General features: G+C 46.0%; 1 protein-coding gene across 4 annotated transcripts in view; it reads right to left on the bottom strand.

Moving 5' to 3' along the window:
- LARGE1 (LARGE xylosyl- and glucuronyltransferase 1) overlaps positions 1-19,485 on the bottom strand; it is a 451,673-nt gene that overhangs the window by 180,050 nt on the left and 252,138 nt on the right. For all 4 annotated transcript variants that reach the window (XM_081822370.1, XM_081822371.1, XM_081822372.1 and 1 more), the window contains exon 6: positions 8,834-9,005. In XM_081822370.1, the coding sequence (XP_081678496.1) occupies positions 8,834-9,005 (172 nt within the window). The remainder of the gene's footprint in view (positions 1-8,833; positions 9,006-19,485) is intronic.

Consider the following 19,485-nt stretch of genomic DNA (forward strand, 5'->3'; position numbering starts at 1 on the left):
GTACAAACAAGGGAAGAGAAGTCAGAAGCACATACAACAGGAGCTTAAACACAGGGTTGATTCAGAAAGTCATTCAGAGGGCGTTATGATTGGGAGTCTCCATGGTATGAACTGGTAAACAAGCTACGGAGAGTTCAGATTTTATTTCTTCTTTTGAGCCATCATTATCAACCTCCTAAAACCATGACCACCTGACCCTGCACATTTTCATCCGTAATGGTGGGCCACTAAGGAAGTGGTTCTCAAAGAGAAAGATTTGGCCGCTCAGGGGACATGCGGTGATACAGGGAGATGTTTTTGGTTGTTAAAACTGGGGAGGATGGTGTTACTGGCATCTAGTGGGTAGAGAAAGGGATGCTGCTGAACACGCTACAATGTACAGAACAAGCCCCCGCACCCAAAAAGAATGATCCAGCTCCAAATGTCAATAGCACCAAGCTGGAGAAACCCTGCAAGAAGGCAATGAATCCCAAATCACTGGTGATGTCCAGGCCGCTGTGGGGGGCGGGGGGACAGAGTGGGCCTTGATGCGTGCAATCTGGAAAGACCCTACAGGTAATTCTGATACCAGAAGCCGGCCTCCACCCCAGAGCTATCCTTCACGTCAGGTCCCTTTGGCCAAGATACTTGTAAACAAGAAAAAAAAAATTGCCTTCCATTCTGAGCACATGATTCTAAAGATGGGCTTTGTCTTTGTCTCCATAAATTCATTCCACAGGTATTTGCCTCTTGCTTCCTCCCACTACCTATTGTGTATCTGTCTCTATCACCCCCGCTAAGTCCCTCATGCCTTTATTTGATCCCAATCTGCTCCCTCACCCTCCCATCCCCCAGAATGACCGAGAACAGCCCCATCCCCTCGATGCATCCACCAGCTACCTTCACCATCAAAATCTCTTTGCCTCAAAGCAACTGATACCAGCGAAACGACAGAAAAGCAACCTAAATAATTCACATTAATGGCAGGTCACCCTAAATTGTTCCCAGAAGTATCAGACTTTTTTTCAAGGAAGGATGAGTTAGTCACACGAATTTCTAATGGACTGAGCACTAGAAAGAAAGCATAGCTTATATGCCTGGTACCAAGTAGGTGCTCAATAAATATTTACTGAATGTCTGAATGAGCAAGAAAAGATTTTAGGCAAGAGCAGCTTCCTGTAATTCTGGGTTTAATGCCTAAGCTTTTCAATATCTCTTCCTGAAAATTTCAAAGTCTAAAATGTTGGTGTTCCATGACTCGATGACCCCCTCCCTTCCTCACTGCCCACAACATAAAGATCTATACCCAGGAAACATGGTCGCTCTCCACAATGGAAGGGCTCACCGGGGGATGGTAACCATTCCAACGTGTGAGACACAAGCAAGGTGTTTTCCAAAAATAGCACAAACTCCCCAGGACCCTGCGGTCATACAGTAACAGGTAATCAGAGAGCGGCCTTCTAAGACCCCCAGATCCCTCTCTTCTACTGATTCTGATCGACCTCCCAATTCAGCTCGCTCTCCTCCAGTCTACCCTACCTCCATTCCTCCTCTACCACTCCAAGACAAAAGGAAAAGCTAGGAAAACAATACTACTAAAAATAATAACACCATATTTTCTGGATTCTCAGAGGCCACTGACTGTGGGAGATATCAAAATATTTTCCAGGAGAAAAAGACCATCAGGCCAATTACTTTTGTAAGTCACGTCCCAATTTCAGAAACAGTAAAATGTGAAAAAGCCTGCATCGAAGAACTGAGAAAATATCACGAATACTGGCAAAGTGCTAGGTGAATTACATATTTTGCCTCCAAACTATTACCCCCATGGAGACTGAGCAACGGAAGTGCACCCTGGATGGGAGAGCCGGCCCCAGACGCAGGTCCGGGGGACCCTCACGGTCCACAGCCTGTGCTCTCCCCGCCAAGACACGCAGCTAGCGCTCTCCGGGTAGGACAAAATCCTGACTCTTCCTCCAGGACCCTCCTCCCAGGTCCTGGGAGGACAATGTCTGAAACCACCGTACAGATGCAAAGAAATGCCCCAGCCTCTGAGCAGAGCCTAACATGAAACCCAAACCCCACAGAGGAGCCTTACCCCGTCCCAGCAGAACCCCGGGGCCTTCGGCACTAACACAGCAGCCCCCACAAAGACACCGGCTGTCCCAGTCGTTGAAAAGCACCTCATCTGAAGCTCTGTATCTTTTTTAAGATTTCTGCTTTTCTTCTCTGGGGCAAAACAGCCTCTCTAGGAAGGTGGGAACAGACCGTGAGGTGAGGCGTACCTTCTCCAGAGTCGGCCTGGCCAAGGAGGGCCAGCTTTATTCAGGGAGACCCCACCAGCGCGAGGTTGTGTGGGGTGGTGGTCCTCCAAGGCCATCTTTGATTCCCTGTAAGGGAGGGAGGTGTGGAGCCTCACTCGGAGGTCGTGAAGGGAGCGAAGGAGAAGGACTGAAAGTCAAAGGAAAAGGGGCAAATGAGATAAGACAGGATAGGAAGGAAAAGGAAAGAGTAAAAAGGAAATAAGGAAGGAAAAGCATCTACTGGGCACCAGGATCACTTCCCCAAATCCACACCCTTGTGAGACAGTGTCAGGGTGTTCTCTCTACTGGTAAGGGAGCGAGGTGGGGAGGTTCAATGGACACCCTAAGACCATCCTGCTGATAAGCAGACCAGCAGGGATTTGAAACCTGATGTCTTACTTTGCAAGGCTTTTCCTACTCCCACCAGTTCCAAGGACAGAGCAAAGGGAAGAGGCTGGGAGGGGGGAAGGAGGAGAGAAGGGAGGGAGGAGCAGCCCAGGCAAGATAAGAAATAAAGATGTGACCTGGAGAAATGTTAAAGAGTGTCTAAAAACTCCTCCAAGGCAAGTGATTATAATCACAGAAGTTCTGCAACTGTCTTTTCAAAAGTAGTACTTCCAAGGTTTTTCATATTCAGCGTTTCCACATTATTTTACACGTACAGCCACCCCAGCCTCTCGATGGCTTTGGGGACAAAGCTGCAAGGTAATGGAGCAGACACACTTTAAGGATGTCCGCCATTACCCCACACCCTCTGGCGGGAATCCTTAGAGAAAAATGGGACAGGGGAACAATAATGCACGCTATCTCGTGCAGTCCTCACGAAGACCCTGTTGGCACGGTTCCTGGCTCACTGAAGCCCAGAGAAGTCAGGTAACCCGCCCATGGTCACAGCATGACCCTGATTCTGCCACCCTTCTACTGACCACGATGAGTGTATGAGTAGAGCTCTTGGGGCTCACAGCTACTTTACAGATGATGTTCTGGGATGTCACCAGCTGGGCCAGGATTCTGGAAACCAAAATTTTACTTCTCAGCTCCTGGGAAAACCACACGTCTCCACGGCCCTGATTTTGCCTCCATAGTGCTGTTCTCTGAATGCCTTCTACAACCTGGTTCCTGTCGTCACCTAGACCGCTCTCATCTATCTAACTTTGGTCTCTCCACAGACTCTAAGCTCCACCATCTGCTCTTCTAGGGAGCGTAGGTGCAGGGGAAAGGGTACAGGATTTAGAGCTGAGGCGCTGGTCATGCTACTTGGCCTTCCCAAGCATGAGGTCCCAGATCTTTAAAATGGAAACATTCACCATGGGAGTGTTGTAAGGATTAAATGAGTTTCACCATAAAGTGCTTCGGAGTGGCTGGCACAGAGTAAGTGCTTAAAAATGTTAGCTGTAATTAGTCCACGGTGAGTCTGTTAGTTCTTAAAAAATATCCACCGGTGTGGCATAGTTGCCCACACTGGGGCACAATGGGGGTGAGCAGGGGGACGCACCCCTGTGCTCGGTACACCCACCGGACCTGTTTGGGGTCCAGAGCTTTACGCTACGGCAACAGACTCTTCCTAAAGGGAAGGCATTTCTTCTCAAGAATAAAAATAGTACGTTGAACACGGCGTTCTTCTAAAAGCTGCAAATTATGGGGGTACCTTTATTATTTACGCTTTCATAATAGCCCCTTCATATTGTAAAATCAGGTATTATTTCCAAATTCTCGTGCAGTAAAACTATGGCTAGCTCAGGGGTGGTGGAGGACTCATGATCGGGGGCACAGCCAAACTAAGGTGCGAACCCCCCACCCCCAGGCCCATGCACCCCCCCCTCCCAACCCCAGGCCATCAGGAAGCCGGAGAGGCAGGAAGCAGAGTTTAAGAACTAACAGACTCACAGCCAGATGGTCCAGGCCTCAGTTCTGCTGCGAGGAGCTCTTTGAACAGGAAAAGTTATTTAGCCTCTCTTGGGCCCAGTTTGTTCTGTTTTTCAAATGTACAAAGCTTCCAGCTCAGTGCCTGGAACAGAAGAAGTCCTTCGGAAATAGTACTTTCCCTTTGCTTTCCAAATACTCGTTTCTCTGCCTCCTCCTCACCCTCTCCATGAGGATGTCCGATTTAGGCATTTCAAATTTAAAGGGTCCCACACCAAGATCGTCTTCGTGCAGTCGCGATGCGGTACGCATCCTGCACTCTGCTCTCTCGCCCCCACGTCCGGCCAGCAGAACATCTTGATGCCTCCCCCTCCGAGACGTACCCCTCCTACGACGGGGTCTTCAACTGCACTGCAGCACCTGGGCCCCGTGGCTGCCCCGTCTCGGAAATGGTCTCCTTGCTTCCTCTTATGCTCTGATGGGCGGCCAGGATGACCCATTAATAACATCGAACAGGTCCCATCACTCCCGCTCAGAGCTGCACAATGGCTTGCCCTTAGCACTGAAGGGACAGGCACAATCCTCCCTCTGCCTGACAAAGAAGGCCTCCCTGATCTGACCCATCAGCCCGCGTCTACCCTGGGCTCACTCCATCCTATTGCTCAAACCTGCCAGGCCACGAGGCTCCCAAAACTTCACATGTGCTGTTCCTTATGCCTAGGACACTGTTCCACTTTCTTCTAGGCACCCTGGCATGCCTGTTCTCTCAACTTCTTCAGGTTTCTGCTTCCATGTTACCTTTTTCTTTTCTTTTAGAGAAAGAGAGAGAGAGGGAGATAGAGAGAAGGAGAGAGAGAGAGAGTGCAAGTGTGAATGGGGGTGGAGGGCAGAGGGAGAGGGAGAGAATCTTAAGTGGACTCCACGTTGAGCATAGAAAATGACGCAGGGCTCGATCTCATGACCCTAAGATCATGACCTGAGCTGAAATCAAGAGTCGGACCCAACCGACTGAGCCACCCAGGTGCCCCACATGTCACCTTTTTTGTAAGAGCTTCCATTATCACCGTATTTGAATATTAAAACAATGCGTGTGCATATAGAGACATTCCTCATCTGCTTTCACCAATTTCCTCCAGAGCAAGCACTAATCACCATCTAATATGTTATATATTTTACTTGTTTATTATCAGTCTTCTCCCTACTCAAATATACACTTGCCAGAGTAGGGGCTGAGTTTCTCTTATTCTTGCAACATTCCCAACAGTCAGGAAACAGTTTGGCCACTACGAAGCTCAGTTCCATGACTGAATGGGTGGCTCCTCACTCTCGCCATCTGTGGCACATCCAATTCTTTTTGCTGAGAATCAGTGGGTCTGAAAATTCTCCAGCAGTTGCAGCTGGTGATAAGGGTGCAGACTGCTGACGTGGGGAGGGAGGCACCTGCCATTTAGGGGAAGTCGAGGCTCTGGGGACACGTGGACATCCCCAAGAGGCACACAAAGTTGCCCATGGCAGAGGTGGGGGGAGGGGGTCGAAGCCCTTACTAAAAGGCTTCTTACTAGAGTCTCCATGTAAGGGATTTAGAGGAGGGGGATCTCAGAGCACCATTAAGGAGTCAAGCATATGGGATCTGAACACAAGAGCCCCAGATAACTAGCTGTTGTGAAACAGAGAAAAATGAACAAGGCCAAAAACTGCATTGGTGTCACTCAAAATGTTTACGGTGAAGGATGCCAACTGCAATTGCCTTTATGAGAGAGGAAACTCTCCCTTTTGGATCAGAGCTTTCCAAATTCATGGGTCTGTGCTCAGGGGCTTTCTTCCTGTTCCACGACCTGGCTTCTAATCGTTCCAGTTTAGAAAAAAAATAATTACAAAACAATAACAAAAAAACCCCTAAAAAACCAAACCTGTCCAAAAGAGTGCCATATGGAGAAGAGAAGAGCTTACTTATCTTCTTTCACCTCCGTGTTTTCCCAGAAAAGTTCAGAGTGGGCATGGGAAAACCTCAGATGATTTTATACTCCTTTGCTGGTGATAAGATAATATAAGGCAGCCTGCCTTGTTGGTGAGCTCCTTGAAGACAGGTGCTGTGTTCTGGACAGTTTCAGGTAAGAGCAGCATCTAATACATTCTTCTGCACAGCAGGGGCCTAACAAGTGCTAGAAATAAGCCAATACGAGCACAAACAAATAAAACGCAGCCCATTAACTCAGTTCCTTGCATTCAAGTGCTCCCATCCCAGTCCTGACCTTGGCCCATATACTCTGCTCTGCCCCAGGATCCCAATCCTTGGGCCAGCAAGCACCTTGGGAGCCTCCCCTTCCACAGATGATATCGGGAGATTTAACACCACGATTATACTATTGTTGTTATTGGCTTCAGAACCCCACCAGCACTCTGGCAGGTCCTAGCTGGGACAGAATAAATGGGATTTCCCAGCTACAACACTACAATTAGTGACCACCTGTTCCAGGGACTTTGCTGAGTTACACTTCTCCAAGAGAGACTTGTAGCTTTACATGTATATTGCAGGTTGCGTTTCTGGGGAAAAGGACTCTGATATGGAAGTCAGCATGCAAGAGGTTAATTTAGGGAGTGGTCTTGGGAAAGGCATCTGAAAAGGGAAGGTGAGAGGACAGGCAGAGGGAGAAATCCAGCTGTGACTGGGTTGTCACAGCTGACCCTGCAAGATTCCACATTCCCCAGGAAGGGGGCGTGGCCAGAGGCATGTGACTCTTCACCTGTGGCCCTACCCCAAGCGGCTGATGGCTGGGGGCCCTCTGCAGGGCTGCACTCCCAGGAGCTGGAGTCAAAGTCCTTTACTCCCAAAGGGGAATATGGGCACTCACTGCACACAGCCACTTCGCCTCTCCAGCAAGTCAGAGTACGATGACCTCCTCCCCCCGTGATGCCCTCCCAGCTGCCTTCTCCAGTCCCCTCCAGAAGATGTGGTAACTCTCATTCTTGCTCATCTCTTTATTTCCAGAGCCCAGCATACCAGTGACACCCAGCAGAGATGCAATAAATGTCTGCTGAATAAACACATCACTGAATACCGGACATAAGTGTGAAAATGTGAGTATCACAGAATTATTTTTTAAAAACTGTCCCCCAGCGGTGCCTGGGTGGCTCAGTCAGTTGAGCGTTTTGACTCCTGACTTCAGTTCAGGTCATGATCTCAGGGTCATGGGTTTGAGCCCCATGTTGGGCTCTGTGCTGGGCATGGAGTCTGCCTGGGATTCTCGCTCTCCCTCTGCCCCTCCCCGCAATTAAAAAAAGAAAAAACAAAAAACCTGTCCCCAAGGAGTTCAATGCAGTCAGAAAAACAAGCAGAAATGATGGGGGAACTTGAGAAGAGATGCACACAGAAGCATACGTATGTGCATTCTGGTCTCAACTCTGGTCTCAACCCTGCATGCCTTCAAGCTTCAATTTCCTTGTGACTTGAAAGGACAGATCCCAACATTCTATGAAGAAGAGACCAGAGCGGAGACACACTCAGTTTCAACAGTTTTGCTAAATGACATCTTTCTTAGTGTCATTACTGACAGGGGAAAGGAAAGTAAGTTTTGATCCTGACAAGGGAAAGAGCCTGAGGGCCAGAGTGCCTCCCCCATGATATGCTGAGGACTTTTTTTCCAGTTAGCCTAGAGCTAAGAGTCCCCTCCCACCTCCCACCCCCCTGAAAGAAGCAGGCAGAGACTGGAGTAGGTGAGGAATTTACTCTTCTGTCCATGAATGGAAACAGAAACCAACTGGAATATCCTGTGATTTATGAAAATGCGGTGATTTTGTATCACTGAGTAGTATTTCACCTTCATAGGATAAGGAGCTACAGAGAAGCAGGAGGAGAGATTTTAAACACGGAAGCCAGAATGCAATTTTAAAAAGAAAACTAAGAAATAAAGAAAAAAAACTCACTCCCAAATTTATCTCTCATTGCATTTGTCTAATATAGAGAAGAACTTGTAAGAATGCAATTTTAAGGGAGACATCTGGAAGGGGGATTAAAATAAAAGCCCAAGATTTGTGCTAACTTGTCACTTCTCTCATGCATCCATGCCAGAGTCAAGTAACACCAACTGGGCTCACAATTCCCCGCCGCGTAATCTCATACACCTTGAGGCAGTGACAAGAACTACAGTGATGGCTAAGAAAAAACTAACTAGACAAGAAGGAATGTCTTATAAAGTCAAACTTATATACCTCCTTAAAGTGGTAAACCACAACATTAATGAAAGCAAAAGCCGTAAGAACATTTTCCAACACTATAATCAATACCCATCTCCACCAACTCAAAGGCCCTTCTCGGCAATCAAAGCATCATTTGATTAAAAAAAAAAACCCAAAACTGATAAATGCAGGTAAGTCAACACTCAATTACCTGTATACAAAATATACACATTTGACATTTATCTCTTACAAAGCATCCTAAATTGGGTTCTTCCTATAAACACCAACATGACCTCTTCATTTACTAAAGAAACGCAAACCAATTCCAATTTGATTCGAACATGCTTCAAATGCCAGTAGAGTTGATACTTAACTAGATTTGTAACTCCTTGTCCATTTCATCAGCATGACCTCATTAAATGCGGGCCTCACATTAAAAAAAAAAATACAATCATTTTTCTTGGCATGACAACACCTTCAAAGATACCAGGAAAAAATGGGGCTACAATTACCTTTGAATTTGTGGAACACGGCCCATAGCTCTGCAATGTCGGTCGCAAAGGTGATATCCGTGTCAAGGACAATGACCCTCTCCAGGTTGGCGGGAAGAGTCTTGGTCAGGACGAGCTTCATCAGACCATAAATGCCAGAGTAGTGTTTGTTGGGGATCCAGGACACTTCAGACTACACCAGGCAGGGAAGAGGAGTAGAAAAAAGAAAAAGAAAAAAAAAATCATTACATTTTTTTGCATAAACATTATAAACAGTGCCTGGGACATAAAAAAGCATTCAATAAAAATTTGCTGAGTAAATGAATATTTTCTTAAAGATTTGTTTATGTAATTTATGGTTTGGCATGTGAAGTTTATTGGAAGAAAATGCATCTGAATCAAGGGATAGGAAAAGCAATATTTATGAAATAACTATTATTTGCAGACGCTATGCTCAGATTTTTTTAAAATAAAATTTGTATTATAGAAATTATATAGGCTCACTGGAGAAAAGAGGACTATGTTACAAAAGAATAAAAGCATAAAAATTGGATCCTACTCTTTTTTTTTCAAATAGTACCTAATTGTTCCAAGGTAGATCTATTTCTTTCAATCACATTCTGTTTGTCATTAAAGACTGCTACCTTAGTGGCCTCGTTCAAGCTTATGCTTATCTATTTTTTTTTGAGCTGTAATTGAAGCAATTAGTGTTGTTCTGTCTCCTGGTTCTCAAGCACACAAGAAGGACTTGGTCAGAGGCTACGCAACACTCTTCACTGGGGAACAAGAGAAGACACACCCACAGAGAGTAATGAACAGCCTACGGAGAGTCAGCACTGAAATCCACGATGTAACAGGACACCAAGGTCCCATAAGTGGGTACATCTGTCAGCAAGTCACACATCTCGGTACCACTTGGTACCCAAAGGCAAGGCTGAAAATAATACATAATACTAGTGTGCTGAAAGCTCTCAAAGGTACAGGTCATATATGAAAGTAACCATGGGTATGGGCTCCATCCTAGCTGCCCCAGGGAGCTGCCATCCGTTCAAGCCAAAGCACACTTATTTTCAAGAAGTTAACACTGATAATGGAACTCTTCAGCGGAAAATGTGGCCGCCTTATTGAAATTCCAAAAAACATTCACCCCTTTTGTCCTTATAAGTCCATTCTGAGGACACTGTTCTAAAAAAAGTCACATTTAAAAACGAGAAACCAGTTTTATTCCCAAAGATGTTCATCACCATGTTATAAAAGAAACAATCCAAATGCCCTGAAACTGGACAGTTAATTAAAACATGCTTTTTTAAATCCGATAGCATGAGCAATCTAGAGCTATGAGCAATCTAGATTAAGATGTACTAAAAAAAAAAAAATCTTGCATGTGATGTTAAAAGAAAAAAGGTAAGTTTTAAAATTTCTTTTGCTTAATAACGTCTACGTATAATCAAACAACATGAAAACACATCCATCCCAATTTATGCTGAGAAAGAAGAAATAGAAGCATGGAATCATAATACTAATAGTGGTCATTTTGGGGATGATGGGTCCCTCCTCTAGATAAATAGATATGTATACACCCCCACACCACACATACGTATTTTATCACACTTTTCGACTTTTTAAAATGAGCAACTACTATCATTGTAAAGAAAAACCAAGCATCACATTCTTTTTAAACATACCAATATCGGTGATGGTGGGAAAAACAGGGACACAGACCCTGCCTTAGGAAAGCTATGACAAAGGAACCCCGTGGTAACTCACACGATCCAGCCCGTCCCTGAAAACCACTCCATGTTGTGTGTTCATCCTCAGTTTACTTGAAAATACCATGTCAGCTACTCCTTATCCTCTCAATACATGTGCAATTTTGACTGGTGGGGCGGGAAAGAAAAAACATAAACCGGTGGACAAAACTGTTCATCACATGTCAGTCTCAGGAAAAGAACCTTGAACTCTGTCTGTTGTCCCCATCACCGTGTTCCCGGGCAGCATGGAGGAAGGAAAGCAGAGACAAAAGCCAAAATCTGAACCCCAGCCCCATACAAGGCATTGGTCTTTCTAAGCCCCAGTTTCTTTCCCTATAAAAAGGAGACGATGCTTCCATTGCATGGTTTGTGGAAAAATCAAAGGAGATAGAAGGATGCGAGGGTTCAGCCCACAGAAGCTCCCACCCTTCTCCTGACTCCCCTCAGTGTGTTAAGTGTTTGCTTCATACTGAAGGGGGTGCGGTGTGCGGCACAGTGTTAAACCTTGGGTTCTGGAGTCAGGCAGAGGTGGATTCAGGTTCCGGTATCACTTAATGGCTGCGTCACCTTGGACAAGTTCGTCCGGCCTGAGTTTCTGTCGTCTATGAAAGGCAGTTACTTGTACTGTGTGTTGTACTGTCAGGGGGTGGGTGTAAACAGCACACCCAAACTGGGTGATCTGAGGAAAATGGGATAATAAAAGAACTATTGACTGAAACGGACGCGTAGGGCCAGCAGCAAGGAACCGTGTTGCACCTGGGAAGACGTATGAATAAGCCACAAGGCAGGAGCCGTGAACTTCGGTGGAGGGCCACGGATGACTTGTGGCAATTTCACGGGCCGGAGCAGGGAGAGGCCTCTCACTCAGCCTCTCTCCCCTCCTGCCCACCCTCTCCCGCTGGGGCGCCCCTCCATCCAAACCCAACTGGATGCAGAGGGAATGTGATCTCAACCTGTCACCGAACTGAACGAATGATGGCAAGACCACAGCTCAAGGCCTTCTGCTGAACCACCATGCTATCCGTGAGGTGGGCGGGTGGGCGAACGGAAGGATGGACAGGTGGGTAGATGGGCAAATGGCACAGGAAGGTGAGTGATTTGTCTACAATCCCTCAGTGGGTAAGATGCAAAGCGATAGTCAGAATCGGCCAAGGGAAGGTTTGCCTTTCCTTCCCCAAGCCACATCATCCTTCCTTTCGAGCTAGCATCCTGACGCGCCATCAGCTTAGATCTGAGGGCCGGGGGCTCCTCGAGTTAAGGGCCTCCAGTGGGCTTTAAAAAACTCTTCCTCATGAAAGCTCCAGCCTTTGGAACTCAGCTCAGCTGCTCCTCTCCCCTGAGGATGTGCCCGAACTGAAGCTTGGCAATCATGGGTCCACGCGGCAGAGCTGTGCTATTTAATCAGACCTTTGATTAACTTATTCATCTATTTTGGTTACCATCAAAGCAGGAGAGCTTGGTGAAGACTGAACACCAGAGCGCTGGGTTGAGCCATCTAATTAGATTGCCCTGACTCTCAGCTTTATTTTTAACACACATGTGAGGCACTCAGATGCATCACCGAACAGTAGGACGACAGGAATAAATTAATCTCAACATGAGCCCAGGCCGGAATGTCGCCCCAAGTCCCCGACTTAATACATAATCAATTAAGTCAGAGTGTTCAATTAGAGGTAAAGGAAGCATTCGGATGAGTTTGTATTCAGAGAGAAAACCCCAGAAAGAAAACCGAGGAATCTATGGGGGGAAAGAACGTGTGGTAAGAAGCAGATACATTTATTAGAAATGGCCCTGTCTTAGAAGTACAATATAATATGTCCCCCACCCCTGCCTTAGTCTAATCCTGCTCTTCTTTCGAGCCTCAGCTTAGAAGGCACCCCCCGCCCCCGCCCCGGTCGCCACCTCCCCGGGTCCCCAGGCTGGGCAGGGGCTCCTTGAGCAAGCTGCCTCCCTTCCTCTAGCACAGCATGCTCTCACGCTGTGTCTAATTTTCCATGTCTCTCGCCAGCTCTGGGCTGGAACTCCCTGAAGCAGGGACGATGTCATTTTTGCTGTGGTAACAACATAAGTCATTACTCAAAAAATGTATGATGAACGTGCATGACTGCAGAGCTGACCAGGCCTGGGTTTAAATCCTACCTTTGACGTTTTCTGCAACCAGCAGCAGAAACATCCGTGACTGCTGTAGCCCAGGGTCGGTCTGGTGCAACGGGAGAGATGTGCCTTGTCGAGCCCCAATGCCCGCCCTTTAGCACCAGTTCCATCATTTTGCCTCTGTGAGGCTTTGTTTTCTCATCTGCAAAATGGGGGCTTGGAACACTCACTTTGCAATACTGCTGGGAGAACGGCAAGGCATCCAGCCTGATGCTGGGCGCCCAGCCGGCCTCTGCAAAGGCCACTTCGCTTCTCCCAGTGAAGGTCTGTCAGCACTATGGAGGCTCAGATGATTCGGGATGTTGAGCTTGATAAGAGCAGGAAATGATGCTACCTTTGATAGTAAAGGGGAAGTCAGGAATGAAGATGGTTTTGTCGGAGGAAAAGAAGTCACTCATCACCTCTCCCTATACTCCTAGATTATTTTTTTAAAGTTTTTATTTTATTTATTTATTTGAGAGGCAGAGAGACAGAGATCGAGGAGGGGCAGATGGAGAGGGACAAGCAGACTGAGTGTGGGGCCTGAGTGGGGACTCGATCCCATGACCCCAAGACCTTGACCTGAGCCAAAATCAAGAGTCGGATGCTCAACTGACTGAGCCACCCAGGTGTCGTAGAATTTTTTTTTTATGATTATTTACTTATTTTAGAGAGAGGAAGGGAGGGAGGGAGAGAGAGAGAACACAGCAGGAGGGAGAGAGGGAGAGAGAATTTTAAGCAGACTCCCTGCTGAGCACGAAGCTCTGACGGGGGCTCAATCTCATGGCTCTGAGGTCATGACCTGAGCTGAAACCAGGAGTCGGTGGCTTAACCAACTGCACCACCCAGGTGTTCCTCTTACAGAGATAACAAAATCACAAACTGAGATCTTGGAAACTCAAAGCCTCCTCTGGTAGATCTCCAAGTTGGACTGTACACCTTTGGTTTTAGGAAGAAAAACCTACTAACATAAAATATACAAACAAACCAAAAAAAAAAACAAAAAAAACCTTCCACCAGAGTGGGTGGAAATGTTCACCCATGCAACCTTTGGGACAGTGTCTTGGGACAACCCTTACTGGTATCGAATCTCATTCCCACCCTGCAATAAACTTCAGTCCAATCAGGGACATCAAGTCATGGGGTCAACAGAGGGAAGACCATCCTCAGAGGCATACTGCAGACACCTGGAGGGTCTGACCCCCCGGAGTAGCCTGTAAGATGACAACACCTGGTGAAGCAATAACCTAGCATGTACTTCATCACTATAAACACACCAAAGGGTTTATGTAACTAAAACAATAATAAAAAAGAAAGTTAGGTTTCTTTTAATGGACAATTATCCTTGCAATGGCTGTTAATCATTCTAAGCGGCATGTTCTAATTTAATTAGCAAAAATGTAGTTGTGCCCAAGAATACTACCTAATGCGCTTACACAAAGGAGAATAAGCAATCCCAGGTTTTAAGGGCTTCTTTGCAGAGTAGGAAGCAGGGGATGCTCCCAAGGGAAAACTCACCTTCCCCAAACTGCCAGTTCCTTGGCAGACAGACCCCAAGGGGAGTTTCTATGAAGTGCTGCAGGGGATTTTAGGGTTCATCTGATGCTGGGTGGTCTACAGAGAAGTTACTCAGAAAACCTGGCCAGGGTAGTAACATGTCTCAACATGATGCCAGGTTTCCCACCTCTGACAGACAAGGCGAAGACAGGAAGAGGGGCTGGTTTTATCAAGGAATGGTGTGCATTTCTTCTTGAAGATGCTGACTTTCAAGAGGCACCAGGATGCCCCAGTAATGAGAACAATAGAAAATATCGTCTAGCATTTCCTGAGCTCCTCCTGGGTGCCAGGCATTGCATTAGGAGCATTCTGCTGACTACTTCAGTGACCACCCCCGGCCCTGCCAGGCCCCGAGTCTACAGGTCAGGGACTACTACCCCAGTGCACAAAGTTTAGGGAATGAGGACCCAAGTCCTTCCTTATCCCATCTCTCAGTCCCCAGCCCGAACCATGGGGAAATGATGAAATGTGTCTCTCTCTCCTCCCTTCCCACTGCCCCGGTCCCAGGCGTGCTCCCCACCCCTCTGGGTTCCTGCATCGTCATAACTGAGCCCGTCTCCATCCAAACCTTCATTCATCAGGAAGCAGCTTTTCATGGCAATTAGGTACGAAGGCCTCGGAGTTTCATATTCCCGGCTTCCGAGTCTCTCTGGGCCTGAATTTTCTCATCTGTATAATAGGAGTATTCGTAGCATATCCTGCTCTCTTCCTAGGGAGTTATTTTATTTATAGTCTGTAAGCTTTCCTTCATCATCCTGGAAATATTTATTGCTTAAAATAGATTTCTCACCCATATCAACATTTTCCTGTGGATTACAAATCACCTTGACACATTTTTAAAAATTAAAAAAGAAGTCGTCCTCGCTACAGAATGTTCGAAAAGTCATTTGCCTTTTATGTTGTTTCTGAGTGGTCGTCTTGGCAACCAACCTGTATGTTCAACACATAATTGTTAAGAAAGGAGGGTGAGGAGCTCGGATGAGGCGGGGACTCTGGGAGACAACACGGAGGAGGGCCGTGGAACAGGCTTGAGCTCGGGAGTCTGACTGGCCAGATTCCAAATCCAGCTCCACCATCAGACTGGCAAGCTCATTTCTCAAAGCCTCCACCTCGTCACCCATAGAGGAGAGAAAATGACACATATCACTCAAGGTTTGGGAACATATCCAATGAGGCAGGAGAACTACAGGGGCCCGGCACAGTGCCTGCCTCATGCTAAGGGCTCAATTTTTAAAATGCAAGCTTTTAAGCCAATTCACAGTGTGCACTCTGGAGTCTGCCTGCCTGGGTTTGAATCCTGGCTCTGTCACTTACTAGGCTGGGTCACTTCGGGCAAATCATGAAACCTCCATGTACCTCACTTCTCTCCTCTGTAAAATGGGCATCTTTACAGTGCACACTCCATAGGATTGTGAGAATTCTGGTGCTACGTGTTGGCTATTGTTGTTCATTGTTAATATTACAAAGATATTTAAAGCAACAGAAAAGATGAGATTCACATCTACAAGATAGAGTCACATGCATTTGTATTTACCCTTGCGAGAAAAAAAAAAATCCACTTTAGCTCAGTTGGGATCGTTTAAATAAGCATTTCTAGAACACTTAATGTGGGCCAGGTACCAAGGAGAGGCTAGGGACCAGAGTCCACGATGAATGAAACATAGCTAATGCTCTTGAGGAGTCTATGGTCTGCTGGATATTCATTATCCGCTCCTGCATAACAAGCTACCTCAAAACAGCAGCTTAAAACAGTAATATGTATTATCTCACAGTTTTGGTGTCAGGGATTTGGGAGCACATAAGCTGGGTGGGTCTAGCTCAGGACTTCTCATGAGGTTGTAGTCAAGATGTCAGTTGAAGCTGCAGACATCTGGATGCTTGGGATCTGCTTCTAAAATGGCTCCCTCATACACATGTGGCAGTTGATGCCGGCTCTCCAGAGGAAGCCTTAGCTCCTTGCCACACGGACCATCTGGTAGGGCAGCTTGAATGTCTTTACAACATGGAAGTTGGCTTCTCCCAGAGGGAGTGATCAAGAGAGAGCAAGAGAGAAACTAGGGTGTCTTTTACGGCTTGGCCTCAGAAATGACATGGCGTCATTTCTGTAAAGTCTTCTTGGTTCTACGGGTCAGCCCTATGCAACATGGTTAGGGACCGGACGAGAGTGTGAATACCAGTAGACAGGGATTACTGGGGGACATCTTCAAAACCAGTTACCACATCTGTAATTCTAGAATGGCATAAACTGGATTACGATGAATTCCAAGTGTATGCACAGCAGCAGTAATACAGTTAAAGGAGAGAGTCAGGAGGGAAGGGAGAGTAACCAGTCAGAGATGTTTGGAAGAGATGAGCCTTAAATCTGGTGTTAAAAAATGAGTTGAAAATTGAGTTTCTCAGACACTGAGAGGAAAGCAGAATAGGAGAGAGATTATCATCAGTGAAGACACAGAGATACAAACAACTGTGTGTGTGTGTGGGTTTGCAATAGTCTGATACACCTAGGTAAAGCCTGGTCTTAGAAATGATGGAGAAAGACATGGAGAGGCAGGAAAGGGTCAGGTGTTGGAGAATACTATATGCCATGCCAAAGAGCACTGGATGATGTCCTAAAGATGGTGGGGAAAACAAAAAGGATTTCACTAGCAAAGAGACATGACCTCAATATACTCTAGCAACCTGTGGAGGGAAAAGATTAACAGAAGACAGCTCAGAATCATCAGAACCTTGGAGGATGCCTAGAGAAAATGCAGATTCTCAGGCACCTGAGTGGCTCAGTCGGTTAAGCACTTGACCCTTGATTTCAGCTCAGATCATGATCTCTAGTTCATGAGATCGAGCACTGTGTCAGGCTCCCCCATTCAGCTTGAGATTCTCTCTCTCCCTCTTCCTCTGTCCCTCACCCCACTCACATTCTCTAAATTATTAATTAATTAATAATGGGGGAGAAAAATGCAGATTCCCAGGATCACACCCAGAGGTTAGGATTCCATCAGGCCTGGGGCGGGGCACAGAAATCTGTATTCTTTTGTTTGTTTGTTTGTTTGTCTGGCAATCCAAGAAATAGACTCTTAACTATATAGAACTGCTGGTTACCAGAGGGCGGGTGGGGGAGGGGAATGGGTGAAACAGGAGATAGGGATTCTGGAGTGCACTTGCTGTGATGAGCACCAGGTGTTGTATGGAAGTGCTGAATCACTGTAGTGTACACCTGAAATTAATATTACACTATATGTTAACTAACTGGAATTTAAATAAAAACATTTCAAAAATTAAAAGAAATCTGTATTCTCAGCCACAGCCCCAAGTGGTCCTAAAACAACTGTCCCCAGACTACACCCTAGGACACACTCAGTTAGGAGACACAGTAAGCACCGTATCTCTCAAGGTCTTACTGGTTGGCTCATTTACACTGGATCACCAACCAGCTTACTACTGTTCCGAAACAAGACACGAGAGAGCCCAAAACAAGTGTACCACCTGAACTTGACACAGCTGGATGTACAGGGAGAGAAGATCTTTCTCAAAGATTAATACAAGAAAGAGCTGATGGAAGATCAGGAATTCTTTAGATAACCCTATACCTCATGCGCAGTTTAGTCTGTGAAGCCAAGAAGGTTTCCTGGCTGTCCTTTTTTAAACCTAGAAATCTCATTTTCATAAAAGCCACACTAGGTCAGCGAGACTGAAATTCTAAGGAACCGTATCAACAGGAGAGCTGAGTTACATATTTCACATCTTCCCACAATGGAAGCTTGGAAGGGAACCTTGTAAGAGCCCCCAGGCTGGTCTTTTCAGGTGACAGCGTTCGACACCAAGCATCAATGAACATTATTCAGAGTTTACAACTCCAGCCTAAAATAAGGTAGCTGGCTTCCACCTGAAATGCTCATTATTCACAAATCTACTGAGAAACCATCTTCCATAAACATAATTAATTCTGGAGTGATGACAAAGGTAGGATGAATCAGGAGGAATGTGAGCATGGATCTATAAACACATTCCTCTGCATATCGGTGGCAACAAAACTCGTGCCTCTCACACCTGACAAGAGGCGTTCTGTATTTAGCTCCATGAAGCTTGGGGGGACTGGTCACCGGAGCATTTACGGATTGCCTGAACATCCCTCGGTACTTCACATTATGAAATGAAGCATTTCAAAGCACTGGGAGTTCTGATTTGTGAACTGGACTGTTACAGTGGTTTAATTTCCGGAAATATAGCTGCCTTCTTAACTAATAGATTTTTCAATGCACTGAGGAGAAAATTGCATTAGCTCCTGCGTAGACTGGACTTAATATTTTTAGAAGCTGCAATTCTTCTTATTACAGGGCACAGTATGTATTTATGGATGTATACTTAGCACAGTTTCTGACACACAGAGGCACTCAATGAGTAGTTTTGCAAAAATAAAACAACACAAGTACACAAGCGATGCTTACTGAGAACTGTTCCTGGGGATGGGGATACGGTGGTGAACCTGCTGCGTTCATTGATCATTCATTCATCCTTTCAAACACCAGAAGGCTGCTTAAAGAGACAAAGCCAATTATTTCAAAAAGCATTATTACAGCATTCAGGATGGCGGTTTACATTAACAGGGGCTGGAGGTGGTAGGGGGATGGGATAAGGAAGGAATGGTTCTGCTGATACCACCCTAGTTCTAAGTGAGATGGTGTGGTGTTTTTATCAGTGTTGGTCATAACCTGTTTATCTGCAGACTTCAAATGTGTCTCTGTGCCTGTGTATACAGAAAGTCATCACAGGTGGTCTAGGAACAAGAATGCGACCTAGAGAGAACACAGGATTTGGGAATTACAGAGACCAGGACTAACCAGCTAAAACCCACCGCCCCACCCCACCCCACCCCACCCCCACTCTCTCTCACTCTCAACTCCTGCTCAAAGTGCTAAAAATGGAGATAATCATTTTGCTAGTAAGTGCAAGGGGGAAAAAAAAACCCTCTTATTTGTTTCCCTGTTACTATATTTCAGCATGCATTCTTAACAAGGCAAAATTGCTTCTTGTGAGGCAAAAAAAAAAAAAAAAAAAATCTTGGATATTACCATGATTTGTTATTAAAATCTCACAGGGGCGAGGGGGGTGCAATTAGGAAAAAAAAATGTACCTAAATAGGCTCTTGGGGAGCAGGTGATAATAAATATTTTTAATGGTTGAGAAACTTTGCTCTACAGGATTATATGACACCATGCTAGGCACAAGCCTGAGAAG

This window comes from Leptonychotes weddellii, chromosome 5 (genome assembly GCF_054177405.1).
Source record: "Leptonychotes weddellii isolate Sample4059 chromosome 5, ASM5417740v2, whole genome shotgun sequence".
Lineage (NCBI taxonomy): Eukaryota > Metazoa > Chordata > Mammalia > Carnivora > Phocidae > Leptonychotes > Leptonychotes weddellii.